Source organism: Pteropus medius, unplaced genomic scaffold, assembly GCF_902729225.1.
Source record: "Pteropus medius unplaced genomic scaffold, Ma_sr-lr_union100, whole genome shotgun sequence".
Taxonomy (NCBI): domain Eukaryota; kingdom Metazoa; phylum Chordata; class Mammalia; order Chiroptera; family Pteropodidae; genus Pteropus; species Pteropus medius.
In genome coordinates, this window is record NW_024352783.1 from 9,262,072 (window position 1) to 9,288,505 (window position 26,434).

Here is a 26,434-nt window from a genome sequence, read left to right on the forward strand (position 1 = left end):
AAACTGCCAGTTCGCACTAACATGGGTGAGCAATGCATGCAGTGCCTCTGGCTCTCACTCAGGCTGAGACAGCATAACTATGCTGGCCACAGATCCAAGGCCAGGGACTCAACAGAGATGCATTGACAGCCCTGATCCACAGACACACAGACCTTGCCCAGGATACAAGCCCATCCACGGTGAGGAAGACGGCAGCCCAGTGGCTAGAGCCTCTGACACTACTGGCCCTCAGCCCGCACTGCCCAAGGATGTCCGGACCTCTGATCTCATTTCCCCCTTTTTCCCAGCCAGCTTAGGGGACAGAATAGGCCTGGATCTGACACCCTGTGAACCCAGGGCCCTTCACTACCTGAGGCAGGAAGTGGTAGTGACCATCAACCAGGCACACTCCCTTACTTAGGACCTCATGGCCAGGTCTTGTGGCAGTTGGGAGAAGGGTTGAATTAAACCACTGAGCACATATCCATCTTGACATCTCATTAATGCCAAGAGGGGGACCACATGGGCATCATCATACCCATTTTATAGAAAAACTGAGGCCCAGAAAAGGACCTCAGTGAGTTAGGGGCAAGGCCCCGGGTTTGCCACTACTCCCTAACCTCTTCCCATTTGCAACAGGGGGCAGGAAGTTAGTGGCAAACCCTAAGGGCCCAAGAACAGGGTCTCCTTACCTGGGTCCCGTGGCCTACTCCCTGACTGCATGCCGCCTAATGGGGGTCCTGTGGTTGGCCCCAGATACACGGCTAGCCCAACAGAATAGCTCAGTGTTGTGGGGAAGAGAAGCCCAGCCCATCACGCCGACCGCCTGGGGCCCCATGTATATTTGATGATGTCTATTATTCCTGTTTTGTCTCTGGAAAGGAGCCTGACCAGCTGACAGAGGAGCCAAGAACATCCTGGAGAGCTGGACAGTGGGCCTGTTCCATATTCCAGCCCCCAGGGGAGCTCTCTACCCCTCCTGCATGCCCAGTGCCTGGCAGCCTCACAAAACCTGTTAACATTCAATCCTAAAAGGCACACCTCCTCCAGGAGCCTTCTCGATGGCTCAGACATCTCAGGCTGGGGTTCAAATACCAGTTCTATACTTACAAGCTGTGTAGCCCAGGGCAAGTCACTGCCCCTGGAGAATAGGCTGGTGGGGAGATGGCCCCGCCCAGCCCCTGGCACACAGTAGGGGCTCAGTGAACACTGACTGCCATTCCTTGGCACCATGATGAGGCCCTTTCACCCTTGCCTCCTGAGGCAACAGGAAATGTATGGGCTATCCTGCTCTCACAGGGCAGCTTCCCTGCCACCCCACAAATTACAAGGGCCTTCTGGGGATGCTGCCCACATTGGCAGCCAAACCTGGTCTCAGGAGGTACCATGTCTGGGGTCTGCGACCCCTGGCCAACCTTCCAGGGAAGAGCTTGTCCTTGATGTCTCTACATTCTCCTTTGCACCCCAGGCTTGGGCCTGGTCCCCTAAAGCACAGGCTCCATTCACTTTGATCACCAGGCTAATTGCTGCCTCCCGACCAAACCTGGTAACCAAGTTCAGCGAATTTACAAAACTGACCTCAGTCTGAACAGAAATTGTTTTCATCCTTTATTTCACAGAGAGCTGAGATCAAGGGGGCTTAGAGAGAAAATACAGAACCCAAACTCCAGTCACTACCCCAGGTGTTTGTATAGGGCCTGGGGCCTGGGGTTTTATGCTGGGCAGGGGCTGCCATGGGAAGGAGTAGCACTTCAGGATCCAACTGGCTGCAGAGGGCCTAAGCTAGGGCTTTAAAGCCACTGACCTCTAGTTTCCAACACAGGGCAGCCTTGGGAAGGGGAGGGTGGTAGGAGTTTTTGTCCTGGGGGCCCCCTCCCTGAATACCAGAGAAGCTGCAGGAGCTGAGGCCGAGGTGCCCCAACAGTAACTACTACCTCTAGGGACCCAGGCAGGCCCAGCTCCCCACCCTTGCACTGAGCAAGCCATCTGCTTTAGACCCTGGCTGGGAAGTAAAGCGGCAACTTGCTCTGTCAGTGCCTGAAGGAGGCCAGGGGTAGGGTACAGGCCCAGGGTTCCAAACTTAGAATCCCTGCACAAGGGACAAGTCTCATGGGAAATGCCCCCAGCCCAGCCCAAGACCCACAACCTTGTCCCTCTGTCCCACACACTCTTCATCACCTGCCTACTGAAGAAACTTCTAGAAAAAGCAGAGACTTGAAAGACCCTTTCCTGGAGTATGTGTATATCTCTTTTCCTGTTTGACGCCCCAAGGAGACTTGGCGGATGGGTGGCCTGGCCCCAGGTCACTATTTCTTGACAATCTGGATGACATCCTCATGTTCCATGGTGTGGGTCAGGCCCACCCGCTGAGGGCTGTACTTGGTGCTGGTGCCCTGGGCAGGGAACAGGGTAGAGGGGCCACATCAGTACTGGCCAAGGCCAAGGCTGATGGAGCTATCAGTGGAGAAAGGTGGTGTGGGGGGGTGTTGAATGCCAAAGTCTAAAGTGGGGGTCCCAGCATCAGCAAACCCCATAGGCCTCAGACGGGACTCCCCAGTGGTCTGACCATCTCTGGATCCCAAAGATGGAGAAGCCATGGGACAACATGCATACCTTGTGGAGTGAGACACACAGATACTCTGGTCTCCATACAGGATGGACACGATGCAGAGGAGTGTAAACCCCTTGCAGAGAGTGTAAACCCAGGGGCTATGTTGGGTATAACCTTGGCCCGCCTTCTGCCCAAACTTACCCACACCAGTGCATATTTAAACTGGCTGGCGAGCGACCTGTGGATGCGGTGGCACTAGTGGGAGGACAGGAGAGAGTCAGATAGTGAGATGAGGCTCCATTCAACCCCACCAAGCCCTGAGCACATGCCAAGAAGTAGCAATTCCCAAGGTGAGTGCTCAAACAGCATTGGCCTTGTGTCAAGGAACACCACTGTCCACGCACAGCCTCATATTCATGGCTGTGGGTTGTTCTGAAGTACCCACTTCCAGTTCTGTCCAAGGTATCCAGTTAGGAATACCTGGAATAACTGGTATCCAGTTAGGAATGTTCTCATAGCCACTGAAGACAGGTCTGGGACCTGGCTGAACAAGAGCCTGACAGATGCCCCTTCAGAGGAGTGAGAGTAGTATTGGGACCCCCAATCCCCTGCCCACCTCAGCTAGAGTCACCACGTTTGGTCACTGTCTCTCATGCCTCCTGTCCATAGCTGTGACCTGGAGTCTCTTGCATATCGCATCGTCCATTCCCGACCCCCAAGACAGTCTACATCCTTTAGCACTCCCAGGTAGGGATGAAGGTCATGAAAATCTCTGCACTGTCAGGAGGCCAGAAGGATGCAGTCTGGGAGGGACAGCCAGCTCTTCCCCTGAGAATGTGGACCCCTGGGTGTATGACGATGGATGGGCGCAGTGGAGGTGGGCTACAAAGAACAGTGTGCAATGTTGCCTCTCTTCTCATGTGCCCACAGCTTTACAGGCCCTGGTTAGAGACCAAATGCCTCAGCTCAGCTTCAGTGGGGATAGAGGCCAACGTCAGGCCTGCAGGAACATTAGCCAAGGATGCCACAGCCATGGCAGAGAGGATGCTACTGTCTGTGACAAACACAGATACCCAAACAATTAGTTCCAATACTGTTTCCTAGACCAGAGAATGAAATCTGATGGTCCAGAAGTCAGCTCTGGCCTGCAAACTGGTTTTTAAGTTTATTCGGCTTGCCCAACAACTAAATTAAACCTACTGGCAAAGTTTGCAGAGCAGGGTGATAGTCAGGGATTCTCCTGGGACCCTGAGAGCTTTAGGAGCACTGGGTTGGCGCTCACACCCTTGAGTCAGATTGGCAATGTGCTCTCCAGTTTGCCACAGGCCCCACCATACCCTAGTGTATCTGACACTAAGGTCGAGTGTTATCAATAGAAACCGTTTACCACAGAGCTTGCTCTATGGTTCCCATAGGATAGAAGTTCTCTGTACTTGCATCTCTAGCAATGAGAGAGAATGAAAGGTCATCCAAGGCCATCTTGTCAATGTAGGAGGCAGTATATGGTTTGGGGATAGGAGACTATTGCTCCTTAGAGTCCACTGTGCCTCTCACTCCTGAGACCTACATGGTCTTCTCTTCCTCTGGGGCTTATGGCCCATGACCTTTTTGTAGGCAGGCTTGTTAGCACTCACTGAAAACGTACCAGGGCCTGGGCTGGGTGTATTTCAAAGACCCTGGGGATTGGGTCAGTTACCCCCATATGAGAACATTGAAGCATAGGAAGGCTGACATTATTGGGAACTAGGGTATTACCCAAAGTCTGCCTGGCTCCAATGTCTATCTGGTTCCTCTACTTTGGGTCTCTGTTGTCAGCATCCAGGCAGGCCTTTATATACATTCTTTGGCACCTGGGACAGGTGGGTATCATGGGACGGTGGGTGAGTGGGGAGGGGGTGACCACTCAAGAGTAGGCCTCTCTGGGACAAAGTCCAGGCTCTGGAGCAAGGCCCCCAAAGTTCCTCCCCACGCTGCTGGCTTCTTCTCACCTGCTGCTTTTGACCCTCCATGCCAGATGATAGCAAACAGCTGGCATTCCCCACATTTACTCCTGCCTCTGGGCCTTTGCACCTGTTATTCTCAGTGCCTAGAATATCCTTCTGCTCCTGGTATCTCCTGTTTTCCTCCCAGGTGTGGCTGAATCCCGACAGCCTCTTGAGTAAGCAACTAAGGGCCTGAGAGGGTTGAGAAAACTGCTCACAGAAGATGTAGGGTAACCCCAGGGAGGGCCAGCACATATGGGCACCTGTGTTAATGGCCTGCTGGACCCCAGCAGGAGACACTGCACTCGTGGGTTCCAAAACAGGCCCTGGGAACAGGAACTCCCACACAGAGTTCTTTGGAGTGTTCTAAGGCAGCAATCCCCAATCTTTTTGGCACCAGGGACCGGTGCTCTTATGAGAATCTAATGCTTGATGATCTGAGGTGGAGCTGAGGCAGTGTTGCTAGTGCAGGGGAGAGGTTACAAATATAGATGAAGCTTCGCTGGCAGTTCCTGCGGTGAGGCCTAGTTCCTAACAGGCCACTACCGGTCTGCGGCCCAGGGGCTGGGGACCCCTGATCTAAGGGATCTGGGAGAGTAATCTTGAGTTTCTTTGGCTTCTGCCTGGTGAGTAGGCCTTCAAGCCCTGCCCTGTTTGTATTAGCATCTCCAGGCCGGCAGAGGCCTTAGGCTGGGTGTGCCAATTGAATGAAAGAATGTATGAGACCAGATTGTAGGCCCATCCACTGTCAACAGTATAGATCCTGAGAAGAAATGAGCCAGAGGAAAACAAAGGCCCCAGAAGAGGGCTGTGTGACCTGGAGCATTGTCTTAAGCTCTTGGGCCATCACCTGCTCCAGAGGGCCCACAATGCCTTCTGAAAAAGATGGTGTAGGGATACACTCAGGGTATAGGGTGATCCCTGTGCCTCTGACAGAGCTCCAGACACAGAAACACACCCTTCCTCTCCCTGGCCCACAGGCTCCGCCCAGAGCCCCTGGCCTCATGGCCTTTGTACATCCTGTCTGAGGAGCTTCCCCTGCCCCTGACTCTTCACAGTCAGGTCCTGCTTGGTCTACAAGACCTACTTACATCACCTCCTCTGAGATGTCCCAGCCTCTCTATGTAGACTTGGTGTCACATCTTCCCACTCACTGTCCTCTTCTTTTACTGCAATCACCTTTATGTGTGACTTCTTAGTTCTAGGATTGGGTATCTGGCATCTGTCGACCCCCAAGGACCCTAGTTCTGGCAGCAACTAAGGCTACTTTACTGATGCTCAATAAAGTGCGTTGAGTGTGGGAAGCATTCAAAGCCATCCCTGGTCTGGGGGTGCGATGTAGAAGCAGGAAGGGGCAGGCCACAATGGGAGTGGAAAGGGGACCTGGAAGCCAGTAAGGGCCAAGGGCATGGGAGGTGGCAACTCTGAGCCCTAGACCAGAACTGGGGAGACATGACTTGGAATGAACACAGAAGTACCCTGGGGCAGTAGTTCTCCTTGAGAGAATACCTCAATGGCCCTGAGGAGCCCATAGCACTGGGATGAGACGGGATAATGAGGACAACTCCTTCCTGGACATCTACCATGTACCAGGCAGTGTGCCAAGTGCTTTACATGCTTGACCTCATTCGACGCCACCCCCTAACTACCAGGGGGTGGGCAGCACCATTCTCATCTTATAGGAGGATGGAGGTTCAACGTGCAGCTAGGAAGGGTGATTGGGATGCATCTCAGGTCTAACACCAACTCTGCCACTGTAGCACGTGTCATCTAAGAGTCGACTGAGGGCTGGGAGAACTTCAGACAGGACCCCCTCACCACACCCTGAGAGGGGACAGAGAGAAGTCCCTGAGCCCCTAGTCTAGGTAGATCTTGTTAACTTACCACGTGTTCCACGGAGGCCCCTTTCCGGAGGATTATGGCATCTGTGAAGTCTGGCCTCTCTACACAGGTAAAGAGGGGTGTGAGTGTCAACCAAAGTCATAGCCTCATGCTATATAGTTCCTTTACACACGGAACAGAGGCCTTTCCAGTCGCCAGCCTTGAACTAATTTTTCCCCTCATATTAGGCACACCCTATCGATCCTCATGCATTCTTCTACAACCTTGAACTTAACACAGAAAATCAAAATGAAGCCAAGTCCAGGATTCAAACTGCCTGTAACCTAGTCTGCCATGAAAGCCCCAAAACTGAGACGAGTCATGTGAAGCACGTGGACTGAACTGGCAAGATATGATAGCTGCTGGAATCCAGTCAGGGGCAGCCACATCTCTCCCCCTGATTATAAGATCAAGGTCAATGAAAACTGCCAGAACTCAGCAGCTAGGTCCCTGAATATGTAAGGTGTGTGTACAGGGGGTAGGGACAAGGAAAAGGCTCTTGTGTATTTACTTGCCTAAAGTTGTGACGTGGGGCCTGCCACTGCTGGGGGAGGTCAGGAGGCACTTACTGCTGTAGCCAGTAGGGAACTCTATCCCACTGCATCCCACCCCACTCCCACCGCGCCCTTGAGGGAGGGTAAGGCTCAGCTGTTTCTTGGGTTGCACGCTGCTTGACTCACGTCCTCTCTTCTTGGTGTAGATGCAGGTCAGGGCCAAGTATTCCCAAAGCATTTCAAGCAAGTAGTCCAGGTTCAGCTTCATGCCACAGCTGCCAGGGAGGAAAGCAGCTAGTCAGAAGAGACCAATGGGTTCAGAGGCCAGTGGTCCCTGCTTTCTCACTGTTGCAGAGGACAACCTCCATCAGGCTGAGCACAGACACCGAGGCCAGTATGGCCAAGCTGGCGCCTATGGGGAACCAAGCCTATAGTTCTGAAGGAGGCTGGCGACTGGAAAGGCCTCTCCTGAAAGATGGGAGGAGCTGCCAAGTGGCCCAGAGCTGCCCATTACAGAATTCAGTAATGGGGGAGCCCCTGGCTGATTGTTTATAGTTGTCTTACCCTGAATGGGTGTCCTGCCCTCTGCAGAGCTATTGTGAGCATGAGCAAGTAAAGGTGCTCTTACACCCTGAAGACAGGCATGTCCTCAGGCCACCCCTGAAGGGAGCAGGAGGAGAGGAGCTGAGGCTATCCTGCAGGAGGGACCTTCTTGAGTCCAGGACCTACACCCATCGTTTGTACCAGTCACCTCCACTTGGTCCCTGAGCATCTCCCTCCTCATAAGCCAAGCCTCACTGTGAAGCTACAAAGCACCTTGGCTGAGCTGGGAAAACTGGCAAAGTAGAGCATGAGTCAGTCTGCCTCAAAAGAGGAACCCCATAGCAATGATGGGAAGTGAATAAACAGTCATCAGCCAGAGTGCAAGCTGCACTCCCAGGACCCACTCCTGAAGAATGGCAGAGAGCAGGTGGCCAAAGATGGCTCTACCCACTTAAAGACTTCAGTTCCCTCTTCTCTCTGATCTGTGGTTACAGAACCACATCTTCCAGAATATCAAGATACTGGCTCACACCCTAGGGCTTTCTAGCGGACTGAGGTTAACTACTAAGTATGAAGCCTCTTAACCATTCTTAACCATTACCTTGATGGACAAAATCTGTTTTCTTAACCAGAACCCACCCCACATCACCCACACTGTTCATGTCAATTTAGAGTGTGACCAGCAATTGGGAGGGTCCCATCTGCTCTGAGCTGTGCAGTGGAGGCTTTGGCTGGCCAAGGTAGCTGGCAGGCTTCACTGATAGCCTCGCACACAGAAAGGATGGCAGAGTCTCACCTGATGACTACACTGTTGGGTTTCCGGGCCAGGCGGTCCACTTCTTCCATTGAGATTTGGTCAATTTTGTTATAAACCTGGGATTAAAAGGAAGAAAAGGACAAAGGAGTATAGGACAAGAGCCCCCAAGCAGCCATGGCCCTGCCTGTGGTTCCTTCCTTTGCACACCATGGTCAGGGGCTGATGCTAAGGTCCTACCTCCCCTCCCAGGCTGAAGGGGCCTGGGCTGCCAGCCTCTCCAGAAGGAAAGGCTGGGTGGGCTAGAAGTGTCAAGCAAGACGTGAGTCTACAAGACTCAAGGAGACACTGGAATAGCGGGGAGGTAAGGGTGGAGACAGATCCTATCTGGGTCAAGGGCTCCCCTCCTATAGGGCACCCAGGGGTGTGCTGGTACCACTTACATATAAGCAGGGCATGTACACCCTGTTGCCCACGATCACGTCGATGAACTCATCCGGGGAGCAGTCTTCTCGGAAGAGCACTTCCGCATTGAAGATCTCTGAGAAGCTCAGATTAAGGGCAAACTGTGCACCAGCAGGCTCCTTATGCCCACTCAGATGAGGGCCTGAAACAGCCAATCAGGAAATATGCTGGCTGAAAGAGACCTTGGAGGTCATCTGCTTGCAAGGTTTTACCAGATTTTAAAGTTTGGTGAGACTCCTTTTTTTTTCTCAAAAGGAACCAAAACATGTAAAAGTTTTAACCAACAGTTTAAATCTTTGCTGTTAGGCAAGAAAGCCTACTTGCCAGAATCCCCAAAGCACCTCAGTGGAACTTCAGGTTTCAGTGCTAGGAGCACTGTCTGAAAGCTCTGGTCTAACTCAGCTTGCCCCTCATGCAGAACTCTCCTTAGGAGCCACCTGGCCTCTGCTTGCATATCCGCAGTGACGAGGGCCTCACCACCTTGCTAGGCAGTCTGTCCTATCATGAGTTCTCTCCATGCTGAGCTCAACTGACTCTAGGGCCTTGGCCTGTCCTTCAGAGCCCCAGAACCCACACAGCCCGACAATACTTCAGTGGAGTGTGCACAGACTCCTGGTTCTCCCTGAGGCTTCTTTAGGTCAGGAGGCCAAACCCCAGGGGCTGTTTCCCTCAACATCTCATCTTCCCTCCAGATGTGACTGGCCGCCATAGCACCTAGTAGTTGGTGAGAAGCAAGGAAGCTACTGTTGAGTGCATGGCTGTGGCCCAGCCAGCTGGAACTTAGTATGCACAAAGGCAAAGGAAACAGGAAGCGTCTTGTGTCAGCGACTGCAGCTTTCTTGGAGCCTGTTTCAGTGGATCCAGGGAGGCTTGGGGTGGTCTACTGGGGTGGGCCACAGGGTGCCCTGGCTCTGGTTGTTCCTCCCCTGCCCTGAAGGCTGTGGGCTCTCTCTCACTGCTCTTTTCAGGAAGGATACTGTACTCATGCAGGATCAGCTGCACCAGCTTTTCTGAGCACTGGGTCAGTGTGACTGTTGAGTTAAAGGAGATGCCACCACCTTTCTTGGGCTGGAGGAGGAAAGGGGAAGAGATGCTGACAAAGGGTTAGCTGCAATGGCCTCATATGCCTTAGCTGTTGTCTGACCCAGTCCCAAACCACCCACACTGCAGCCTGAAGGTGAGAGGGGCCTCACCTTGAAGTAGATGTTGGGCTTGTGCTTGTTGAGGCGGATGCCCACTGACTCCAGTTCTTTCTCCAGCAGAGACCTGGGCAGAGCACCGACAAATTTTCACAGGGGCCCTGAGGCAGGCCGCACAGCTTCTATGTTACACAGGAAGCCCCTGCCCACCCACATCAACACCCTCCTCTACCTGCCCCCTACAATCTAGAATATTCCTTCCCAATGACTCAGAGCTACAGAGGAGGAGCTTCTGGACCCTCTGCCCAGTCCAGGGCAGACCAGCCAAGTCTGTGATCCAAGTGAAAAGGCAGGCCTGGTATGCCCCTTAGCCAGCAGACTAGGGCATGAACAAGGCTTCTGTTGCTTGGGGCTAGGCTCCTAGTAGGTTCTGGGCAGTGACTGGGTCACTGGGCCTCTGCTAGCAGGAGCCAGAGCCAGGCCACATACCTTGGGCCTAGGACAGCCTCTGTGCTAGATGTAAGCCTCTTGGAGAGGATGTGTCTCTCCAAGGCTCAGTGCATTGGGTTTAACCTGTGGTCAGTCCTATCACTACTTCCATGTGACAAGGCCAAGCACCCCTCGGACCATCCAGAAGCTCCGGGACACATCTGCAGGAGCCAAGGTGTCCCAGTGCCATACCTAGGCCTTACTAGACATGTCAGCCTGCCTCCTACCCAACCCTGCAGACCTTTGCACCTCTCCTTTGGTGGCATCCAGCATCATGATGACGACATCAGCTGTGCGTGCCACAGCAATCACCTGCCGGCCACGGCCTTTCCCTGGACAGGTAGAAAGGACATTACACAGTGACACAAACAGGACCCGTGTGACCCCCACCCAGTCCACAGCGCCCGGACTCCTGTCCTTTATAGACCTGCCACATGCCACTTTCTGGGCTGTGATTTCTTTGGCATTTTTCTTTCATCTAGATGCTGTCTGACTCATGGAGACTTGTTTTAGAAGGAAATCCAACATCACCGCCTTGGGAGAAGTGACATCCTCCCTCTCCCCCTACTGTGTGGCATGCCCTGTGCTAAATGCTTCATGAAAATTTCCTCACTTAATCCTTAAAACTATCACATATGGTTAGTGTTGAGGCTTGGCTTAGAGATAATCATTTCTTCGAGAACACAAAGCTAATGTGATGCCAGGATTTGAACTCGTCTGCCCTTTCTAGAAAACAGGGTGTTAGAATGCTCACCCGGGGCTGCAGAAAGGATCACAAGAGACAACAAAGGAGGAGGTGCTTTAGAGACTACCATACAAAAACCAGACCTCATTATTATTAGACCAAAGAAGTCAAGAACTTTGCCAACATCACACAAAGTCAGGGACCAAAATAGCAGTACCAGGATCTGTGTAGTATGGGTTTCAACTATGACCTGCCTCCCTCTTCTAAGAGTAAGAGGTTAGACAAGGTGATCTCCATGGGCCAGCTGCCTTCTGCCTCCAGCCCATGCCCTTCCACCACATGTGACCAGACCACTCCAGATCCCCAATGTGCTGGCTGGGATGGCATGGAGAACCATCACCACTCCCCACAAACCAATTCAAATAGGCAGGATCTCGCTACAATGAGGGTGGTGGGGCGTGGGAGGGTGTATAGCAGAGACTGCACTTGAACACCTAGAGAGGACACCTCGCTGCCAGCCAGGGTGGGGCTATAGAACCAGAGAGGCAGCTCCAGTCCCAGCTCTGCCACTTAACAGCTGAATAGTTGTTTAGGGAAGACCTTTAACCTTTCTGTCCCTGGGGTTCCTCCTGGCTATAAAAAGGAAATGATGATGCTCCCTAAGTCATAGGACTATCTAAGGATTAAGTGAGATAATGATCAGCACAGAGCCCAGCACTTAGCAAGTGCTGGATAACCAGCAGTTAGTAATCATCTCTGCAAATGCTGGATGCAGCCACCTGCCACCAGAAGCACAGGCATGATCCTATCTCAGAAAAATAAAATAAAACGAAAACCCCCAAAACAACGAAGGACAGAGCTCCATGACTAGGAGCATGGTCTGAGTTTGCCAGCTAACAAGTATCTTAGCAGGGGGCATGGTGGAGCACATGGAGTGGAAGTGGGGATTCAAGCCCATTTGGTAAGCTGGGCAACCTTGGGCAAGACATTTCATTGCCTCAGTTTCCTCAGCTTTAAGATGTGTTTCTCCTGGGAAAAGCGTCCCTTAGGAACAGAGCACTGAGCAGTGTGAGGAGCTGTGAGCCCCATCCATCAATCCTTAACGGCCACATCCAATTTTAACAGTGAGGCTTCCTGAGTCCCCTGAGGGAGAAGACAGGCTCTGGGTGCCCATCTCACACCTTGTGCTGCGCCTTCAATGATTCCAGGAAGGTCCAGGAGCTGGATGTTGGCTCCTTTGTACTAGGATGCAGAACAGAAGACGGTAAGGTAAGGATGGGCCACCGCTGGGCAGGGCCTGCCTGAACCCAGGACATGTACAACAGCCTACAGCTAGGGGCTGTAGGAACCTTGGGGTCAGCCTTCATGGCCTTGTCTGAGCCACCTGGGGAGGGCTCTAGAGTTTTCAGTCTCATAACATTCATTGCTGATGATAACAGCACTTCACAAATCAAGTGCTTCATAGTGAGAGGCTCAAGGCCACAGGACCTGGGCTGCCCACAGCTCTAAAGCTTCATGGGAAACAGGATCCAGCCAAGCAGCAATGAGTGACCTGAGCTGGGGTGGTGTGGGCGACTGGAGCACAAAAGGTACTATACGCTGGCCTGACTCCTGAAACCAGTTAGGATTGCAGGATGGGCCAGGCATCTCTGGAGTCTTAGCAGCCAGAATCCCAGAAGTGCCAGTGGTTGAGGGCAAATAAGCTCAGTTCAGAGCCTTCCCCCACACAGGGACACCCATCCCTCAGAAACAGACACAGACACACCTGCACAAGCATGCACATAACATATACACAATTATAAACACAAGCATACACCCTTTCCCCTCCTGGGATCCAGCAAACTCCAACTTACTTCAATAACCCCGGGGATACACGTCAGGGTTGTGAATTCATAGGATGCAGCTTCGCTGGCTGTGGAGGTCATTAGACTCAAGAAGGTAGACTAGAAGAAAAAGAAAGCCACTGTATTGAGGAATCTTGTCCCAGTCTCCTTAGAGAATCTCCACAGGCTGCGAGCAGCAGGGAGATCCCTTCCTCACCCTCAGCTTGGTGATTGGCGGGGCTGTGAAAGGATCAACACCTGGAAAAGTTGCTTCTAGCCCCGCCCAGGAGGAGATGGACACCAGAGAACCCCTCCATTCCTCGGAGGCCTCAAGGCCTGTCTCAAGAGGACACAGGGACCTAGTTTCTTAAATCAGGGGCCCTTCCCTAGCTCCACAAAACCCTCCAGACCTTCCTGGGCCCCAGAGAACTTCAAGATGGCAACAGCCCCATGGCACTTGAAGTTGCTGCTCACTCAGGGAGAGGCAAGATATACAAGGAGATACTCGCCTTCTGGTCTGAGACAAAGCCAGATGGTGGGAGAAGGTGCTGAGAGAAAGGGAGGGGTGAGATGAGAAAGACCTAGATGGAACACTGTAGGAATGGAGCTCTGGCTTGGCTAGATGACAGAGACCTGGCCTGGAACCTTGCCTCTGCTGGAGAACCCTGGGCAAGAAACTTTATCCTCTAAGCTTCAGAGTTCTCATATGTAGAGTGGGCATCCAATCAGGGCTGCATGGGGGTTAACGGAGATGACAAAGCACAGGGCACACTGAGTCCAGGTTACAGCAAGACCACAGTGCTGGATACTATGGCCCAGAGGGCAAGTGCAAAGCAGTGGGCAGTATGAAGAATAGAGGAAACCCAGCCCCAGCCTCCTGTGCCCATCTAGTCAGCAGGGCACCTGGAATAAAAAGCCTGAGAAGCAGTTGTGACGAGGACAGTGCCGCCTGGACCTGGGGCTTGTGTTGCCTAGACCCTGCCCCTCACTGGCAGGCAGGAAGTCTGGGGACATACCTCACTCACACACCCTCAGACTTCTGAAACCCAGAATGGGGCACATGAAGGAAACACAGGCCTCAAATCCAAAAACACTCCACCCTGGAGACCTCTTGGAAGGAGGGCAGGGGGAAGCAAGGGCTGCCGAGACACTGAGCAGTGGTTGCTGGAAGATGTCCCTGATCCTGTCTGGCCTCTGCTGGAGAGACCTGGGCCCTTCCATGGCCAGAGAGCCTGGATTTCTACCAAGGTGGTGGGGTCTGGCCAGAGGGCCCAGACCACAAGGGGCATAGACCCTGGGAACTAAAGTAGCTTCTTCCAACCTGAGCTTCTCATCTGGTAAAGAAGCCCTTGGAAGACTGGAAAGTAAAATCAAAAGAAAAGACTAAAACTAATGAGCTCATAATAATACACAAAGAGGTAAAGCTTGGAAATCTTCATTTGTCACCTGTTGGACAGCTGTGAGCCCAACATCTTGCTTGATCTTTAAGGGCAACAGGTAGGCATCTATCCTACCTTTCCTGGTGGAACTTTTCGGAGTAACCAAACAGCTCACACTGATGAGACACAGTGTTACTTTACTGAGGAACGTCAGCTATTAAATGTGGAAGAAGAGAAGTAGAAAATTGCCATTTTACGACCACTAATAAAAATCCGCAGACAAAGACAATTCACTGGTGCCAAAGCCACTAAAAGGATGTTGACAGGGCCTGACTTCTATGAGCCACAACAGTAGCACCCCGCAGGCGATTTTCTAATTTGTTTGTGTGGGGAGAATGTCACTCTATGGAGGGGAACACAGGGTGTCCCCTCTTTAACCCAGTGGTCTTAGAAATACAACAAGCTCTCAGAGATTTTCTGGCATGGTGTAAAATGAGGTGCGCACCATCTCCCACATAAAACCTGGGCAATGCAGTCCCAGCTTTCAGCTCACGGGAAGTATAGTGAATAGACAAACAAGCTAAAGCACAGCATAAAGAAGCAAGCAGACCACTCCAGAGCATGAAATTTTCTGTAGGACAACTGGTCTAGTTTCTTCAGTGAGTCAGGGTCATGACAAAAGGGATTAAAGCACACAAAGGGACAACACACACAGGGGTTACATGTGGTTCCAGAATGAATCCTAGTTTGGACAGACTAGTTGCAAAGGCCATTTTGGGGTAAATACTGAAATCATAATATAGTCCAGGCATTAGACAAGTAATTTTGTTAATTCTGTTAATTTTGTTTGGTCTGATATAACAGTTTGTGGCCAAGTAGGAAAATGTTCTTATTCTTTGGAGATACAAGCTTAAAGACTTAGGGGTAAAGGGTCATTAAGCATGACACCTGTAATTTACTCAAATGGTTCAGTCAAAACAAAACAAAACCCCATACACTCATACATACAAAGATAGAGATAGAGCAATATGGCAAAATGTCAGTCAGTGATGTATCTAGATGGAGGGCATATTGTATCTGTTTTCATTTCTTCTGCATATTTTTAAATTTTTATTATATAAAATTGGGAAAAATGAGAAAGGATCAAAAAGACAGAGCAATCTGGAAACCATACCAGGATTGAAAACTGTGAGGGTATTCAGCCAGCAGAGGGCACACTTGGGGGATGTCTCTACTCTCTTGGCAGGAGGGGCTCCTGAAGCCGGGGTGTCTGCTCCTTCTGAGAAGCTGAAGCAGGAGGCCCCTGAGCCATTCCACATCCGGCTTTTGTGAAGTTGGAGAATCATGAGCACCCCATCACTAAAGGAATTCATGCACAGGCCAGAAAACTACATGTAAAAGGGGTGCTCACATTTTACGAAAGGGTTGAAAGGGATATGTTAGATGAACTGCAAAAGGCTTGGAGAAGTAGGAGTTACAAGGGGCTCGGCAGCTGATTTCCAGAGTATTTTGTAACTTTCATCTACAGCAACTTTCCCAGCCTCACTCTACCTGGCTCAGATGATTACTAAAATGACATTTTAGTAATCATCTGAGCCAGGTAGAGTGAGGCTGGGAAATGAGCCCACACCATTAGAGGACAAGGAGAAAATCAAGCAGCTAGGTATTGATAATAAAATCTAATTGGGATAAGAATGTTCCTTAAGATTAAGAAACATTTAAGTGCCCCCAGGAAGGAATCCTGCAGATTCCGAAGCAGAGCCCAGTCTTAGTCCAGTCAGCATCTGCCCCAGCACATGCAACCCAGCCTAGACACAGCACTGTATATAGTGGGTGCACTAGGAAATGTTCCCAGCTGTTCTCAGCTGGAGACAGCTAGAGCTTATTTAGTGGGTAAGTGGCAGGGCTGATGGCTGTTTTAAAAACCCAAAACCCCTGAGCCACTGTGCCTACATCTAGGAATGCTTCCTCCAGAAACACAACTTCAATGCGCAAAGCTCCAAACACGAGGACATTCATTCACTACAGCACTGTGTGGTCGAACAGCCAGGTGACCAAGGTCAACATCAACTGTGATTAGTTATGTTGATAGTATGTACCCTTGATATGATGTGATAAAAATGGCACTTTACCTCTGTGGCCTTCCTCCCAAAACCTATAACCCCAGTCTAACCATAATAAAAACATCAGACAAACCTCAATTAAGGGACTTTCTACAAAATATCTGACTTGCACTTCTCAATACTATCAAAGTCATCAAATCAACACAAGTCTAAGAGGAGCCTGAGGAAGACATGACAACTGAGTATAATGTGGTCTCCTGCGACAGGTAAAACTACGGAAATCGGCATAAAGTATGAACTTTAATAAATAATAACAGATAAATATTGAGTCATAGTGTGATAAATGTACTGTACTAGTATAAGATGTTTATAATAGGGGAAACTGGGTGTGGAGTATACAGGAATTCTCTGCACTGGCTTTGCAATTTTTCTATAAATCCAAGACTCTTCTAAAATTTAAAGTTTATTAAAAGCCAGTCATCTCAGTGCCTTTTCTGCTCAAAACCCTTCAATGATGTTTATTTTACTCCCAACATAAAAATATAGATTTTACACTAAACTAAAATGCTTACAGAAGAAACCTTCTAGAAAATTCTGTAGTGTTCCCTGATTCATTCTTCTTCACTCAACGCCAAAGTTATGTGACAGCCCTCAAGGAAATCCACCCTTTATAATTCATCTCCTACTGCTGCTCACTCAGACCCGGCTACCTTGACCCCCTTGAATACACCAAGCAAGCTCCCACCTATGGGCCTTTGTACTCACTGTTCCCCCTGCCTGGGATGTTCCTTCCCCAGGACTCTGCAAGCTCCCACACTTCAGTCAGGCCTCTGCTGAAATATCTGCTCACCAGAACAGCCTTTCTGGACCCTCGACATAAATTGGTGGGACCTCGACCCCCACTCCACACACCCCTCCAAAGCAGTCCTCACCACCTAATACACCTGATACTCCATTAGCTTACTGTCTTTCTCCCCTGAGAATGGGAGTTCTGTAGGAGCAGGAACAGAACTGTCTCATCCCCTGCTGTATCTCCAGCACCTGGCACATGGTGTACACACAATAAATGTGCACAATGGATGAGCTAAGTGGAGCTACTTCTGCTAGAGCTGTAAGAATATTCTCCATGTTAGGATGATACAGGGGTGAGACTTTATCCTGGGTCTTCTCTGTCCCTGGAAATAATCCAGAGGGGCAGTGAGAAGAGGCATAATCATGTTTGAAAGGAGACATCCTGCCTTTCTGCCCAAAGCCCACACTGATCATCACTGACCTTACCCACAGAAGGAAATCCAATCAATGCCACACGGGCATCGCCTGACTTCATGACATCGAAGCCCTCTCCTTTGGATGAGGCCGATTTGGATGGTTCCAGGAGCTGGGCCCGATACTTGGCAAGTTTTGCTTTCAACAAGCCCAGGTGATACTCGGTGGCTAAAGGATGAAAAGCAAGATAGAAGGTAAGTGTTCAAAGTATCCAAGCCCCATGGTCAAGTGGGGCCCCATATACAACCAAGTGTTGGCTGGAAATATCAGAACCATCTGCAATCATTGTCAGAGAGATCAGGAAAGAAAAGACCACCCCTCTGCTTAAAATGACCCTTGGCTTCTCACTTCATTTAGAATAAAAACAAACCTCCTTATTGAGACTTCGATACCCCATGTCAGTGGTTGTCAGTGGGGGAAGCACCATTCCATGAGGCATTCTGGAAATTCCCAAGGATGTTTTCCACTGTCACTCTGATGGTAAAGTCCTCACTGACATTTATTGGGCAGGGGCCAGGGAAGCCAATTGCTGTACAAGGTGCGAGTTAGTCCAGCATAGCCTAGAATTGTCTGGTGTCCTACATGACTTTTCATGTCCCAAAGACATCCAGAGGGAAAACCTGGGTTAGGATCACTGGGGCATGGAATCTAACTATTTCACATATAAACACAGGGCATTTTTTGCAGTGTGAATAAATGCTGAAATTTCCAGGAATGCAATTCCTATGTATGTTCAGAGAAGTTTTATTTGAAACTATACCTAGAGTTGCTCACCATCTTGGAATCTTTCCACCTTAGTAAACCTAGCCTCTACCCCAACACTCTGCTATATCACCCTGGTTTGTCTTCACGAAATTTATTACTGTCTAAAATTATCTTATTTGATTACTAATTTACGGACTGTCCACTGGCATGTCAGCTCCATGAGGGCAGGGATGTTCTTGCTGTGTTTACTGCATTAACCACAGTGCCTAACACATAGTAAGGGCTCAGTAAAAATTTACAGAATGCATGATAGAAGCCCCTCAACTTCTTAGCCTTTACAACTAAATGGTGCCAAAGGAGGACAGGCACTGAGACTAGCCACCTAGCATTCCTTGGTTTCTGCCTCTGTAATCCCACAGCAGGTCTGGCCAGGCACTGGGCCTCACCCACCTTGGCCAATAGCATACCCCATTACTTAAAACCCTCTTTCTAATCTAGATTATTCTCCTCAGCGTCCCACCTTGACTCCCATGCTTATGCCTCAGCAATGCCCCTCACCTGGAATACCCTCCCCTCCAGCAGCTCAAGTGCCACCTCCTCCTGGAAGCCTTCTTGGGTGCCACCATTTTCCTCCACATTTCTCTTCTCTGAGCTCCTGCAGCCCTTACAATCTTAAATCCAGATTTGATGCTTCATTATGTGCTATCCATGTTGGGAGGTTTACTTTAAATACTTAGTGTTCACTATGTGCCTAGTGCTCTGCATATGCTATCTAGTTTAACTTAACCTATGGGCAGGGGATTATTGTCCCCATTTGCAGATGAGGACATCGAGCTCAAAGAGGTGAAGCGACTTTCCAAGGTTTCACAGCAGGTAAGTGGGTTCAAAGCCAGGTGTGCCAGACTCGAGTCTTGATTGCCACCACAATTACACCCAGGGTCCCCCGGCTGCTAGGTGAGGTTGTATCTGCGAGCCGTCTTCTCCCAGCCTTCCCAGAACAAAAGGGGAGAGAACGAACCCTCCAAGCCCAGCCACCAGGTGAACCCTGGCTCTGCCTCTCTCTGGGACTGATGCTTGCGCTGTAGCTGGGATTTCTCTATCAGGTCACCTGGCCTGGCATTGATCAGATCTCTCTGAGGTCGTTTGCAGTCCGAATGGGGCCAGACCCTGCCTGGCCCTGCCTGCCTCGGCACAAATCCGGCACTTCTCTTCGGCTTTGGAGCCGGCTCCAGCTCTACCGCTGGAGTTGTTCCCCGGTTTAACAGACAGGAAAACTGAAGCGGGCAGAAAGGAAGGCCCCGTCGGGCAGGCCCTCACCCTTGTTCTTCTGCGTCCGAGCGATCTCCTTTTCGATCTCGGATATCTTCTCCAGAATCCCCATGGCCGCGGCTGAGCGTACCAAGAGAGACAGCGGCGAAGCCGGGAATTCCGGCCTTGCGGCGGCGCGGCGGCACGGCGGCCAAACAGCCTGCTCCCGGAAACCCACGAATAACAGCGTACTCGTGCGCCGGGTGCTCTGGGATTCAGAGTCCGGGTGGGCGACGCCGAGCGGAGTGCCAGACACAATTGGTTCCGCTCTCTGAGCTGATGATGGCTTCGAGCCGCTAGGATGGGCCAGGGTGGGGGCTATGCCCGGCAGGGGCGGGGTCATGCTCTCCTGGACTGAGGCAAGAATGGGCGAGAACCAGCCGTGGGAGACAGAGAAGGAATCTTACATGATGAACCCTGAACTGCAGGTCCCGAGCATAACTGACTTTGCAGGTGTATAGAAAAAGCGTTGAGCCTGGTGGCTCTTGTTTTGTGTAGAGGTTAAAAGCGGGTCCCCATGACCACATTAACCAAGAGTTCCAATTTAGCCTTGCTCTCTGCCATCAGATACCTCCTGATATGATGCAGTGTAGACAGCAACTCTTATGTGGAATTCTTGCCAAAAAGTACTGTATCTGAGTTTAGACATGAAGAAACATTAGACAAATCTAGAAAGTGGTTCATTTTATAAGACAAGTGGCCTGGGCTCTTCGAAATTGTTAATGACGGGCAAAAAGGCAGGGAGGCTGTTCTAGATTAAAAGACATTAAATATAATGTGTGGACCTTGTTTAGATTCTGGTTGAAAATTTTAAAAGTAGCTATAAAAACATTCTTAGGACAATTGAGGACAAGTTGACTTTGGACAGGATATTAGATGTTATGGAGTAATTGCTAATTTTCCTGGGTGTGACGATGTAGAAGAATGTCATTCTTAGCAGATGCATGCTGTGGTTTTTAGGGATTGTCTTAGTTTGCTTAGGCTGCCGTAACAAAATACCACACATTGAGTTGATTAAACAACATAAATTAATTTTCTCAAAGTTCTAGAGACTGAAAGTCCAAAATGGAGGTGCCGAGTGTGGTTGGGAGCCCTCTTCCCAGCTGGGAAGCCAGCTCTGAACTTTGCTTGTTCCTGCTTCCCAAGGAATCTTTGAGATAAGAGTTTACAAACTTCTGGAGAGGCTTCATTTGATTGGTGCTTCAAAAGACACAGTAGTCTCTGTTTATCTGCCATTTCTGTGGTTTCAGTTACCCTGGACAACCATAATCTAAAAATACATATTAAATGGAAAATTCCAGAAACCAATTTATAAGTTTTAAATTGTGCAGTGCTTTGTGTAGTGTGATGAAATCTCACACAATCCGGCTCCATCCCTCCCAGAAGTGAATCATCCCTTTGTCCTGCACATCCATGCTGTATAGCCGCCCATTATTCACTTAGTTACCTTCTCGATTATTAGATGGACTGTCATGGTATCACAGTGGTTGTGTTCAAGTAACCCTTAATTTACTTAATAATGGCCCCAAAGAGCAAGAGTAGTGATGCTGGCAATTCGGATATGCCAAAGAGAAGCTGTAAAGTGCTTCCACTAGGTGAAAAGGTATGTAGGTACAGGAAAAAACATAGTATATATAGAGTTTCAGGCATCCATTGGGGAATGAGAGGAAATATTTGTAAATTATATATGATAATACTTGTGAATTATGTATCTGATAAGGGGTTAATATCCAGAATATATAAAGCACTCTTATAACTCAACAATAAAAAACAACCCAATTAAAAAATGGAGAAAGAACCAGAACAGACATTTCTCCAAAGAATATATACAAACGACCAAAAAAGCACATGAAAAAAATGCTCAAGATCACTAAGGATTAGGGAAATACAAATCAAGACCACAATGAGATACCACCTCACATCCATTAGAATAGCTGCTATCAAAACAAAAAAAAAAAACAAAAAAAACAAAACCCAACCAAAATATAACAAGTGCTGGTAAGGAGGTCTTGGAGAAATTGGAACACTTGTGCACTGTTGGTGGGAATATAAAATAACTGCTTGGAAAATAGTATGGCAGTTCCTAAAATATTTCAAAAGCATTACCATATGATCCAGAAACTCCACTTCTGAGTATATATCCAAAAGAATTGAAACGGGGTCTCAAAGAGATATTTGTACACTCATGTTCATAGCAGCATTATTCATAATAGCCAAAAGGTAGAAGCAACCCAAATGTTTGCTGGATGACAAAATGTGATATGTACATTCAGTGGAGTATTATTCAGCTTTAAAAAGGAAGAAAATTCTGACACATGCTAAATGAAATAAGCCAGTCACAAAAGGACAAATACTGTACAATTCCATTTATATAATGTACCCAGAGTCATCAAATTCATAGAGGCAGAAAGTAAATTAGAGGTTACCAGGGGCTGGGGGAGGGAGGAGAAAGAGTTAGTGTCTAATGGGTACAGAAGTTCTGTTTGGGATGATAAGAAATTTCTGGAGATGGCCAATGGTGATGGATGCACAACAATGTGAATGTACTTAATGCCACTGAATTGTCACTTAAAAATGGTTAAAGTGGTAAATTTTATATTATATATATATTTTACTACAATTAAAAAAAAACCTCATTACATGTGATGATATAATTTGCCAAAAAAAAATAATAATTTGCCAAATAAAAACAAAAAACAAAAACCTTTTGACTATTATCCCTCCCAGTGATTTCCTGTTTATTTGCTTTCCCTAAGCAGCAAAAAACTGCAAGTTGCCTAGTCTGTCTCTGCTTTCTCCACTCTTCTCTCCTAAACCCTCTATGATCCTGATTTGCCCCTTCCATTCTGTGGAAGCCACTCTTATCAAGGTCAGAAGTGAACTTCACATAGCTGTACCCCATGGTCAACCCTCAGCATGATCAACATAGTCATTGACATAGTCATCCTTCTAAAGGCACAGCAGTCAGATGGCTTTCAGGTCACCAGCTTGCTGGCCCGCCTCTGGCCTGCCTCTGGCTGTTCCTTCTGTCTCCATCACTGATTCCTCCTTTTATCCATGAGCTTTTCATGTTGGAAGGCCCCTCCGTCTACCCTCACCCTTTTGGTGATCTCATTCCTTCTCATAGTTTTAAATACCCCATCTAGATACTGACAGCTGTCAAATCTGTATCTCCAGTCCAGATATTTCTCCTAAATTTCAGATCCATACACCCATTGCCACTTGGATGTCTACTGTGTATTTATCTCAGACTTAACATATATCCTGCTCTTCCCCTCAGATCTCTGCTATTCACAGCTGTTGCCCCTCAGAAATGACCCATTGTTCACCAAATCTATTTCCTTGTCCCCTGGGCACCCATTCCCCTACAGTTGGATGTGGCCATGTGAGTGGGCAGAAACAATGTCACCCTTTCTGGACCTGGTCTGCAAAAACCCACCACTCGATCCTCCACCTGCCCAGGGGGCAATCTCAGAAGGCACGGGTTAAAGATGGCAGAGTTTCTATTGGCTGAATCCCTGACGATTGATGGAGCAGAGTCCCCCACCCCACCTTGTGCCAACTGGACTTGATGTGAATGAGCAATAAGCTTCTACTAGGTCAAGCCACTGAGGGTTCAGGGTGTATCTTTCTAGTAGCTGGTACACATAACTGTTCTGTGTTTTTTTACATTCTGGATTTGTCTATTTGGCATCCATTCATCACAAGACCAATTATTTTAACTATATTTTTTTATTTTCTGTATTTTTGATACTCTGGCATTTATGGTCTTACTGTCTTACTGATTGGGGAGACACTGCTGCCCCCACCACCCAGGTCCAGCCAATTCCTAGAGCACAGGGCTCCCCACTCCCCAGTATGCTTTTCATATGCATACAACCAAGCTGAAGCCCACAAACCCTGCCACCTCCTTATCAAACTCTCATACACCAAATCAATATTCCCCTTGCCCTGATTAACTCAGACCCAAGTACCAGACAACAAGGAACAGTCTCATGCCCCAAGGCCCACTGGAATTATTTAAACTAGCCAGTCTTGAACTGTTTGCTCTGCCCTGCATCGCCTTTCTCTCAGAAACCCCAATAAGGACTCTGGCCTCAGCTTTCCCCTAGCTCCTTTTGCTTCTGGGCCAAAACCTGGTACTTCCCTTGTGGCCCTGTGTGGCATGGCATACCCCCTCCTCTTGAGAAATATAATAAAAGTATTTTTCCAATGGCATTGGTCTCTCCATGTCTTCACTTAGTCACCTCCATAAATTAAAATTCCAAAGGAAACAAATGAGACAGTAACCTTAATTAACACAATGGCCACTCCATCCTTCTAGCTGCAGAGGCCAAAAACCTTGGAATTGCCTGGACTGTTCTGTTATATTTCATATCCAGTCTGCCAGCAAGTCCTTATGGCTGTACCTTCAAAACATGCAGATGCCCAGCACTCCTCTGCTGTTACCCCACTGCCTCTCCCTGAGTTTTGCAGTAGGCTCCTCATTGTTCTTTCTGCTTGCATGCTTGATCCCTTTCAGATCCTTTAAAACCTAAATTAAATGATGTTCCTCCTCTGCTCATATCCTCTAATGACTAGTCTTTCTCTGAGTAAAAGCCAAAATCCTTATGTTGGCAAAGACCAACAGGGTTCCACAGGGTCTGACTCTCTTACCCCTCCCCACCACCAACAATGTTGTTACCTCTGCCCTCACTTCCTACTTACCTACTTGCTGTTCTTCTAGCTCAGCTGGCTCACTCCCCCACCTCTAGGTCTTTGCTTAAATGTCACCTGCTCAATGAGGCCCAGCTTGATCACCTTTTAAACAATTGCAACCTGGACCCAGCCGCAGTCTGAAACTCTCAAACCTCTGGCTCTGCTTTTTTCCCCTGTAATGCTATCACTTAACATCGTATCTACTATTACATGAATTCTTTATGATGTCTACTGTTATGTATGCCCCCTACCTCCACAGAAACACAGACCATTCTTAGGATTTCTTATCTGGTGTACACATTTGCATCCCTAGCACAAAGAACAGTGGTTAGCACTGCTCAATGAATGAAAGTCCTGGTGAACATAAGCACTTGCATGTGAAAGGATAGTATCATCCCTTCTTTTTATTTTCCAAGGTCTTGAAGTTCCGGATGGGGGTGAGTTCTCACTGGCTCCATCTGCACACTAACCAAGAATACCAGGCTGATTCTCTATTTTGATGTCATGCTACTGAAAACCTGCATTGCCTCCATGCTATGAGCAGCACATTCAGTTGAACCAACATTACAAGCCTGAAAGCCTTCTCATCTTTGGTGGGGAAGGCTTGCTTAATTACTTGAACTTCCCTGCATATTATCCACCTGAGAACTTTAAGGCACTCTGGAGGTCATAATAGAACTGGTCTGGGGAGCTGACAAATATAAGTTTAAATAAATTTCCAGGTCATTCCAACGTGCAATCAAGTTTGAGAAGCTCCACTCCAATCAGTGCCAGTTAGAGATGGTGTGGAGGGAGGGGACCACTGAGCAATTATGGAGAGGAAAAATGACTAATGCAGTGAATGATGAGGCAAGCTGAAAAATCAGAAGGAAAAAAATGGCAAAATAAACTTGAACTTCAGCATATGCTTCTCTACAAATCAAAAGCCTGTGTGTTTTTCCTCCTATGTATAAATGGGAAGTGTCAATCTTTAGATGTTTTAGAAGGGAAAATCTGGAGGAAAAAGCTGCTCAACTGCAATCCAATTTCCAGGCACTTTTTTGTGTCAAAGCCAGCTGCCTTTTTCATAACTGAGCAATTTTAATACCTTCCTCCTCCAGTGCAGTTCAGATCAATGGAAACAGCATTGGTATTTAAGATTTTCCTTCTATTGTCTTGCCGTTGGTTTCACACTTAACACAATCTACATTTTCTGCTGCTCCTATGGATGGCTTAAAGCAAACTAAAGGTTAAAAATTGAGGATCTAAGAACTGAGATATAAAAGGTTTTATTAGCTTTGGGGGTCAGAAAATCCCAATTTCCCTCCTATTGCAGACTATCAGTTCCCTGAGGGTGGGGAGTATGGCTTATTTCTGCATCATCCGCAATACCTAGAATGGCACACTGCATGTAGCAAGCCTCAGTCAATATTCTGTAGCATTATTACTAAGCGAGAACTACATTTTACATGTGTGGAGGATTTTTACAGCTTATAAAGTGCTTTTAAGAAAAGCAATGAATCCTCAACAACGCTTTGACCCAGGTAGAGGTTGTTCTTTCTAATTTCTAAGTGAGGAAATTTGGGTTCAGAGTCTACCTAATGCACAGGAAGTCACTTTAGGACTTAGAGGCAGATCTGGAAGGACCTAGGTCTGAAGGCTTTTTCCACTACAAAACAACCAATAAATGGTGTCTTCAACCAAGAGTCCGGCAATTGTGAATAGTCTATTCCTTTCTCAACACACCTTGGGAGAAGAGTTTATTATTGCTCAAACAACATGAGAACAGAGACTTTATACACACAGGGGAACTCTGCCCTGACAAATAACATAAATTCCCTTAAAATTTAAACCTTTTCAACATTTTCTCAAAAATTCAAATGATGTTTACAGCTATGTTCCTGGGTGCTGCCTAGGGAGGTGGCACCTGAAACCTAACACTTTAATAACGTGTTCTGCCACAAGATCAGCATGATCTGTTAAAATCAGAATCAAGCTTAACAGGCTGAGTTAGGGCCCTAGGTTATAGGGTGCAAAGAAATCAAGGACCAGAACTTGCCACCTACATCTGGCTTCAGGACATTGCTGGTGCAGCCGTTCAGGAACTGAGGTTCTTTGGGGCTCAGGTATTTCCTCCAAGGACCAGGCACTGAGGGGAGAGGGGCCACTGCCTGTCCGTCCACATCGCCTGTGCCAACGCCAGACTGCGAAGCAGATGGTGAACATATAGCTTCATTTGCCTATTCTGTGT

The 26,434-nt window shown here is 48.5% G+C and overlaps 1 protein-coding gene across 1 annotated transcript; it reads right to left on the reverse strand.

Annotated features, from left to right (window-relative positions):
- Positions 1-1,572: 1,572 nt before the first annotated feature.
- On the reverse strand, positions 1,573-19,704 carry DRG2 (developmentally regulated GTP binding protein 2). The gene is made up of 13 exons (XM_039847552.1): positions 19,516-19,704; positions 17,501-17,661; positions 12,816-12,905; positions 12,144-12,204; positions 10,519-10,609; positions 9,843-9,915; positions 9,627-9,717; positions 8,628-8,725; positions 8,227-8,303; positions 7,074-7,162; positions 6,397-6,455; positions 2,732-2,785; positions 1,573-2,372 (listed from the first exon to the last, which is right to left on the reverse strand). Exons 1-13 carry the CDS (start codon positions 19,577-19,579, stop codon positions 2,286-2,288), a joined length of 1,095 nt encoding a protein of 364 aa, XP_039703486.1. The 5' UTR covers positions 19,580-19,704; the 3' UTR covers positions 1,573-2,285.
- Positions 19,705-26,434: the final 6,730 nt, after the last annotated feature.